Source organism: Ictidomys tridecemlineatus, chromosome 4 (genome assembly GCF_052094955.1).
Source record: "Ictidomys tridecemlineatus isolate mIctTri1 chromosome 4, mIctTri1.hap1, whole genome shotgun sequence".
NCBI classification, from domain to species: Eukaryota; Metazoa; Chordata; class Mammalia; order Rodentia; family Sciuridae; genus Ictidomys; species Ictidomys tridecemlineatus.
The window spans coordinates 101738096-101746923 of NC_135480.1; the positions used below are offsets into that span (position 1 = coordinate 101738096).

The following is an 8828-nucleotide window of genomic DNA, read 5'->3' on the forward strand; positions in this document are numbered from 1 at the left end:
ATGCACTCGGTTCAATCCTTAGCACCACATAAAAAAAATAATAATAGTAATAAAGATATTGTGTCCACCTAAAATGTTAAGAAGCGGGGGGCTGAGTCTAGTGATTTGGTTTGTAGTGTGCTCGGCACCCAATTTTTTGCACTTTTTGTTTGGCCTTGGACTCTCTCTGCCTCTAAAACAGTGTAGATCTAGGAGCATTTTAACGATGCCTTCCAGCCTTGACAACCTCAGAGAAGCTCCCAGAGCACCCTAAGCAAAACTGTGAGGGTCAGCGCCAAAAAAAAAAGCAAAAAAAAAAAAAAAGCACGGACGCATGCGTACTTTCTCACCTCGCCGGCCTTCCGGGCCTCCGCAAGTGGCTGCCCCGAGAAATGCCTCTTTCTCTGAGGAATCCCATTATTTCCTATTTATCCTCTAGTATCGTCTTTTCAAATCCACTTCCTGTCCGCGGCTGAAAAAAATAAATTGACTGACTAGATTCCTCAAAGGCGCTAGGACACCTAAGTATCTTGAACAGGCGCGGAAAAGGGCGGCCTGACTTTGGAAGTGGCACAGGGTCCTAAAGTGAGTCCTTCCGGGGGGTGACATTCAGCCGGCCTTTGGGGCATCGGACCTTCTGCCCTAGAACCATGGCCCAGTTCGTGCGTAACCTCGCGGAGAAGGCCCCGGCGCTGGTGAACGGTGAGCGCGGTGTGAAGCTGCCGAGGCGGGTACACGGGCTACGGGGAGGCCCAGAGGTTCCGAGGGGAAGAAGGGGGCTGTGGTGACCTGAGGGAGCTGCAGGAACCGGGGCGGGACGGCCTAGCGGTGCAGGGAGCGGGTGGGAGGATTGTGACCCTCTGACCCTCATCTCGTCTGCTCTGCATCTTGGGTTCTTTTTACCACCTAGAAGGAGCTGAATTCTAACCACGACATTGAAGAGGGGTAAGGAAGCCTTGAGTACCTCCCGGCCGGCGCCATTACGCCCCTTTAATCCCTCAGAACAGGGAGGCAGAGGGGATGGCTCTGTTAGAGATAGGAAGGGGAAGAGCAGAAACTTGAGAAAGTACATAAATTTGACCTCATCGGGTAGTCTTGTTCTCTTTGGAGAGTATTGAAAAGTCAGTAGAAATGTTGAAGCAGGGATGAACTTTGAACGGTGCCTTTGCCTTCTGCCCTGCTTTAACCCAAGGGAAATTGTAGGCGAAATTGGACTTTATGGATGAGTGTCTCCGTCCCAATAAGCATTGAAAGGTTTTCGTATAAATAATATAATCTTTGTTATTATAGCTTAACATTCATGGAATTTTTTCAGTTCGAAGAACCTCACTGTAGCCCGCTATATACCAGAACAATCCCGAATATTCACAGCCCTGAGTAATAGTCTGTTCTGTGGGTAAACCCTCAGTTGTTTTCTGTAAGTTCTTCATTTTATTCCTAGAGTGAGATGAGCTAAATTGACGTTTCTTCATTAGTTGTGGTATATTGTAGTTAAGTGGTTGAAGATCAGATTGCTAAATAGTTTTTATTCAAATTTAATCAAAATTGAATTGTGGCCAGAAAGCAGAATTCTGAAAAATACGTGCAATGTTTTTAAGCCTATTATGCTGTCTGATTTTCTTATTCATTCTCTCTTCACTTCATCACCCAACAATGAGTCAATGAAAATCTTGCAGTGCCCGATAGTATATACTTGATTCTCTCATCCTACAGTTTGTGAACCCCACAGTCTATTGGTGAGACACGTTATACATTTTCCCATTTTATTTGCGGTTTTTATGTTACTGAGATCCTTGAATTATCTGTTTAAAAAACTCTATACTTTTGTGTAAATTAAAAGAAAAATGCTTCAATTTTTGGACTTTGTGGATAATATAAGGCAAAACTTTTAATAATTTCAAATGGATTTTTTTCCTAGTGGCTTTCACATATTGGGAAATGAACTAGTTTCTGTGATAAAATTCAAAAGGAAAAGTATTAACAAAATAAATTTTTGTTATGAAATATATAATCCCTACTGGGCATGGTGTGCACACCTGTAATCCCAGCAACTTGGAGGCTGAGGCTGGAGAATCACAAGTTTGAGGCCAGCTTTGGCAACTTACAAAAAACCTATATAATTCAGTGATAGAATGCCCTGGGTTCAATCCCCAGTATCACAAAAGAAAAAGGAGTGTGTGTGTGTGTGTGTGTGTGTGTGTGTGTTGTGTAAATCCTTTTCCTCTGTTATTGTGAACAATTGAAAGATAACTTCTTATTCTTCCAAAAGTACTCAGAAAGGAAGAATTCACTAGGCTCTGAATGTTGAAATGGAAATGTATCTTGCTTTATAGAATAGCCCTGTGTGTTAAATGTAATTCCAGGATCTAATTTAGGATATCACATTTAGTTGTTATGTCTTCCTAGTCTCCTCTGATTTGTGACATTTCCAATTTTTCCTCATCTTTCAAAAGACTTTAACTGTCTTGAGATGTCTGTCTATGTATCCTGAAGAATATCCCTCAATCTGGATTTATCTGCTGTTTCTCTCATGATTAGTCTGGAACTATGGATTTTGAAAAAGAATACCACAGAGATGAGATACCCTCAATCTATAGAAAGGTATATTTATATAATATCACTTGTAATAGCTTTTATTCCTTGGTTTAGGTAGCATTTCATATATTCCTCCCCTATAGAGTTATTATTTTCCCTTTTTATATCTTTGGGGTTTCCTGTGGTGGTAGTGGGTTTTTGTTTGTTTTTCAGTACTGGGAATTGAGCCCAGGGTTGTCTCCCCAGAGCTTCATCCCCAACCCTTTTTACTTTTTAATTTGAAGCAGGTCTCACTAAGTAGTCCAGGCTGGCTTTGAACTTGTGATCCATGTCCTACTTCAGCCTCCTGAGTATCTGGAATTATAGGCATGTGCTACCGCATGCCTGGCACTAACTCCTACCTGATGTTTAGAAGCAAGAAACTATGTCTGACCCCTGGGGCAGGAGGGTTTGCAGCCAGAAACCATGGTGGTTGGATGGTCCATTTCCTGTAGGGGGGAATATCTGCAAATATTAAATGGAATTCTTCTGTAAGAAAGATTTGTCTCTTCTTCGTTTATTTGCTCAATCATTTACTGTATTGGTTCATTTACATTTATTTCACACTTTGCCTGTCCAATATTCTTTATTTTTTGCTCAAATTAGCCATTTAGAACTGTTTTAAGTTGGCATTTCTGTTCCTTTGATGGTGCCCCCTTATTTTCTGAAGTTTCCAGTCTTTCCTCATCTTTCATGATCTTGACCCTCAGGATTTATCTGGTGTTTCAGACTCATCTTGGTTTTTTTTTTTTGCTCAGCCTTAGTATTGGCCATTTCTCCAAGGAGCACTAGCTTTTTGTTTTGTTTTTGATAATGGAATTTAGAAACTAAGATTTGGTGTTGAGTTTGTTCCTTGCTACTAGACTATTAGCTTCTAGGGGATGTCAGTGGACAGAGATACGGATACAAATCCATACGGGGCATGCATACCAACCCATGTATTAAGGTGAACATGAGTTCACGTGTATGTTTGCAACTGTAATCCAGTAGCACGAGTTTTGATTTTGTTTGTTTTGTGCTGGGGCTTGAACCCAGGACCTTATACATGCTGAGCACATGATGCTCTACCTCTATATGCCACGAGCCCCAAATAACCTCTCAACTTTTTTTTTTAACAGAGAAGATTTATTTTTTTAAGAGAGAGAGAGAATCTTTAATATTTATTTTCTAGTTTTCGGCAGACACAACATCTTTGTTTGTATGTGGTGCTGAGGATCGAACCCGGGCCGCAAGCATACCAGGCGAGCGCGCTATTGCTTGAGCCACATCCCCAGCCCCATAACCTCTCAACTTTATTGTGTTTTTTACTTTTTGTTTTCTTATATGAGATGGGGTCTCACTTTGTTGCCTACCCTTGCTCTGAACTCTTGGGTTCAAGCAGCCCTCCTATCTCAGCCTCCAGAGTAGTTGGGACTACAGGCACACATTACTGCCCCTGGCTATTCTTATTTCTTTTCTTGCTTATCTCTGAATTCCCTTTCTTCACTGAGAAATCTGGTTTATACTATCCATCATTCATTTACTTATGTTTTGTTCATCCCTTGTATATTAACTTGTGCTCCTAAGAAACATTTACCAACTCAAGTAGTATTTTATGTACAGTGTACTCCTCTTTTTGAAGAGAGGGGTTTGCAGTGCTGGGATCAAACCCAGGGAATCATACTAAACAAAGGACTCTACCACTGAGCTACATCCCCAGCCCCCAGTTATTTGGGTTTGTTTGGGGTTTTTGTTGTTGTTTTTAAAGGACAAATATCTGTGTTGAAGGTAAGTTTAAAGATGGTTTGTTGACTATTTCATAAGACATATACTTTTTAATTGTCCCATTTGGTAGGTATTGGCAGTTCTCTTTAGAACAGTCTCTGAGTGTTTTATGTCTACCTAGTGTTACTACCTGGCCCCAAGCACAGGATAAGTAAGATGGTGGTTCTTATTTTTTTTTTCCTCTCTTTGGTACCAAGTATTGAACCCAAGGGTGCTTAAGCATTGTCTACATCTCCAGCCCTTTTGAAACAGGGTCTCATTGAGTTGCAGAAGCTGGCTTTGAACTTGTGATCCTCCTGCCTCAGCCTCCAAAACTGTTAGCATTACAGGTGTGTGCCACTGCATCCAGCAGGGAGATAGTGATTCTAAGAATAGTAAAATATCCTGGGCCAGGGTTGTGGCTTAGTGGTAGAGTGCTTGCCTAACATGCACTGGGGGTTTGAACCCTGGCACTACATAAAAAAATAAATAAATAAAGGTGTTGTGTCCATCTACAGTTAAGGGGGAAAAAAATAGTAAAATACTCAAATACAGGCATTTAATAGAAAAAACTCCAACAACCTTGGGTAACCCATCTTTAAATAATAGACATTTGGGGGCTGGGGTTGTGGCTCAGTGATAGAGCATTTGCCTAGCATGTTCGAGGCCCTGGGTTCAATCCTCAGCACCACATTTAAAAAAATAAATAAAATTAAGGTATTGTGTCCAACTACAACTAAAAAAATAAATTAGGGGCTGGGGATGTGGCTCAAGTGGTAGCGCACTCGCCTGGCATGGGTGCGGCCTGGGTTCAATCCTCAGCACCACATACCAACAAAGATGTTGGGTCCACCAAGAATTAAAAAATAAATATTAAAAATTCTCTCTCTCTCTTCTCTCTCTCTCTCTCTCTCTTTAAAAAAAATAAATTAAATAAATTAAAAAATAATAATGATAGACATTTTATGAACATTCATGGATTTGTGTTTTTGTTTTTGTTTTTCATTGGGGCTCAAACCCAGGGCTTCATGCAAGCACTCTTTGAGCTATACCTCCAACTTCTTGCTATTTTTATGTTCCTCTTATGATTTTATTATTTTATTTATTCATACTGAGAACCCAGGTGTGTTTTACAGTTGAACTATATCCCAGGCCCTTTTTATTTTGAGACAGGGTTTGGCTAAGTTGCTAAAATCTCACTAAGTTTCTATGGCTGTCCTTGAACTTGTGATCCTTCTACTTCACCTCTCAAGTTGCTGGAATTATAGGCATGCACCACCCACATCTGGCTTGATTTTTTTTTTTTTTCCCTCCACCTTGCTGAAGTCACTAGTCTCACATTTTCCCAGTTTATTAAGGGTCTATTTTCTTGCCAGGCATGGTTGTGCACTCCTATAATCCCAGTGACTCAGGAGACTGAGGCAGGAAGACCATCAGTTCAAAGCCAGCCTCATCAATTTATCAAGGCCCTAAGCAACTTAAATCCTGTCTCATAATAAAAAAATAAAAAGGGTTGGGGATATGGCTCAGTGGTAAAGTGCCCTTGGGTTCAATCCCTGGTATCAAATTAAAAAAAAAAAAATCTCTCTTCTTGAAATATTAATGCCTTGAAGAATTTGAGCTTAATAATAGAGTCTGGTTTGGGCTGCTCTTAACAATACATGTAGGTTTTACTTTTATTATTTGTGGTGTTTTTGAAAGGGAACAGCTGTGCCTTTGTTAGAGAAAGATTTAATCCAGCACATATTGATGAGGATACCAAAAATGGATACTAATTGGTATAATTCTGTCTAGATTTGTAGCCAATATTATGATAAATTTTAATCTTGTTCTTAAGGGTGCCATTCTGTGTAGGTCCTTCCTCCCCCCATTCCCCTTCTGGACCTCTTCCCTTGATTTTCTGATCTCTCTACCAATAAAATATGAATAAATTTCTGCTGTTTTCTTCTGTTTGAATATAAATGCTGATACCTTTACAGTTAATTAGATTTGCCATTCATAAGTGAAGTAGCATACTAGCTGGCCACTAGTGAAATCCCAACATAATTGAATGTGCTTATAGTTTCCTGCCTGATTGAACTTCCCTGTGACACAGGTGTTCTGCATCTTTAAAAGCCTCTTGTTACCAGGGAGCAGCTTTGACTTTTCACACCGGGTGCACATTTGGTACAAGCAGTGAATGAATGTGATGCATGAATAAATATTTGTGTCCAACCCACACATCTGCTTCTTTTGGTCTCTAGTGAGTTCATCCTGGTTTTTTTGTTTTGTTTTGTTTTGTTTTCCAGCTGCTGTGACTTACTCCAAGCCTCGATTGGCCACATTTTGGCATTATGCCAAGGTTGAGCTCGTTCCTCCAACCCCTGCTGAGATCCCTACAGCTATTCAGAGCCTGAAAAAAATAGTCAGTAGTGCTCAAACTGGTAGCTTCAAACAGCTTACAGTTAAGGTAACTATGGGCTAAGTGAAAACGTATGTACATAACAGCAAATGTCTTCCCTTGGGATTTTTCTGATTGTTTTGATTAATATGTGTGTTTTCAGTGAGACTGAATCCAACATAATGAGAGATAATCTCTTTTTTTTTTGACTGCCAAGGAAGATATTTACTTTTCTAATTTTGTCATCTACATAGAAATAATTTGGCTATTTTATTTCTTGGTTTTCCTAATAGTTTTATACTATAACAGAAAAGTAAGCGTTTTTTTAAAACTGGAAAACATCTTCCTTTCCAATTTTGGTACCTATACTAAAATGATTGCTTACTTTCTGATTTATACTTTTTTATTCATCTTTAGTCCTGGAATTGTCCACAATTCGGTCAAAATATCTCTTAAACTATATTAGTCAGCAAGCTAACCAAATCTGGGTTATCATATTAACATGAATATTAAATATTATAAAAATTAGAACTTAAATTTTATGTTTATTTAAATTTGCTGTTCATAAGTCAAATGAGCACAGGGTATAAAAAGCCTAAATAATAGTTATTGACTTTAGAACCTACATCCTGGAAGATATGGTTATTTATCAGAAGATTCTAATAACCTCTGGTCTAATTTTGTAGGGGAAAATTCACTTCTAGAAGTACTAAAAGGAAAAGGCTCAATTTTGTCATATAAAGGTATTTTTTTCAACAAGTTTCAAGGTCCATATTTGCACTTGTATGAAACATTGCTTTCTGGAACCATATGTATATATATATATATTTTTTTTTTTTTTTTAGGGCAATAAAATGTTGATTTGTGAAACTGAGTACTGAATATTTCGAGTTAAACCAAATAATATGTGAATAAAAAGGAAATACAAATGGGAAAACAGTCCTTCATCTTTAAGCAGTTATCTTCAGCCAGGCAGAAAATGTCTTTTCAGAGATTTGGCCTTCCTTTAGCCATCCTTTCATATCAATGCCCTATCTAAATGTGTCAGCTATTTCCAGGATGTGGGTGGTTTTAGGGCCCATAAAGTGTCTCATAAACTAATAATGAAAGGGTTAAGTCAGTTCAGGTCTTTAAAGAATGCTTTGAAAGAATTTATAAGCTCTGGACTACTTAACTTATAGAATTTGAAAGTTCGGGGGTCCTCAGCAGTTAAGCAAAGTTAACATTATTAACTCTTAGCTTTGACTAAATTGCCCTCTAATTTGAATAGTGTCCTTATATTCTATGTCACTTAGTCCTAGAAAATAATAGTCTTAAATATATAAAGAAAAGAAGGTACCTTAAAATTGGTACTACTTTTTGGGCTGAGGCTGTAGCTCAGTGGCAGAATGCTTGCCTAGCACATGTGAGGCACTGGGTTCATTCCTTAGCACCACATAAACAAATAACAAAGGCATGCTGTCCATCTACAACTGCAGAAAAAAAATTTTGTACTATCTTTTTTTTTTTTTTTTTCCAGGAAGCTGTGCTGAATGGTTTGGTGGCTACTGAAGTGTGGATGTGGTTTTATATCGGAGAGATCATAGGCAAGCGTGGCATCGTTGGCTATAATGTTTGAAGACCAATCTTTAACATCTGATTATATTTGATTTATTATTTGAGTTTTCTTGGACCATATATGATCAGATTGCTATCTGAATAAAGATGTATCAGAATACGATATATCAGATATCAGTGTTTTTTCTGTCAAATACTGTATAAAAGGTCATAGGTTTTTGTTGTTGTTTTTGTTTTGGATTGGGGGTTTTTTGTCAAGGGAGTGGTACTGGTCATTGAACCCAGGAGGCACCCTACCATTGAGCTATATTCCCAATCCTTTTTATTTTTTGAACCAGGATTTTGCTAAATTTCTGAAGCTGACCTCAAACTTATAATCCTCCTATCTCAACCTCCTGAGTCACTGGGATTATAGGTCTGAACCACTGATACCCAGGACAATTTTTCTTGATATTAAGTTTGATTGTTTAGGGAATGTATTAATGTAGCTCTAAATGCATGTCTAGGAGACTGGAGTTGTAGCTCTGTGGTAGAGCACTTGCCTAACACATGTGAGGCACTGGGTTGCTTCTCAGCACCACATAAAAATGAATAA

At 38.7% G+C, this 8828-nt stretch overlaps 1 protein-coding gene across 1 annotated transcript; it reads left to right on the forward strand.

Moving 5' to 3' along the window:
* Positions 1–521: 521 nt before the first annotated feature.
* Positions 522–8398, forward strand: Atp5mg (ATP synthase membrane subunit g). Its single transcript, XM_005328327.5, has 3 exons — positions 522–681; positions 6585–6745; positions 8196–8398. Exons 1-3 carry the CDS (start codon positions 630–632, stop codon positions 8292–8294), a joined length of 312 nt encoding a protein of 103 aa, XP_005328384.1. The 5' UTR covers positions 522–629; the 3' UTR covers positions 8295–8398.
* Positions 8399–8828: the final 430 nt, after the last annotated feature.

Excerpts from the sequence above, each read along its gene's own strand:
- Atp5mg (XM_005328327.5), top strand. The coding sequence starts at position 630 with ATGGCCCAGTTCGTGCGTAACCTCGCGGAGAAGGCCCCGGCGCTGGTG. Across the intron at positions 682-6,584 it reads GGCCCCGGCGCTGGTGAACG|CTGCTGTGACTTACTCCAAG; the intron begins GTGAGCGCGGTG and ends TTTGTTTTCCAG. Across the intron at positions 6,746-8,195 it reads TCAAACAGCTTACAGTTAAG|GAAGCTGTGCTGAATGGTTT; the intron begins GTAACTATGGGC and ends TTTTTTTTCCAG.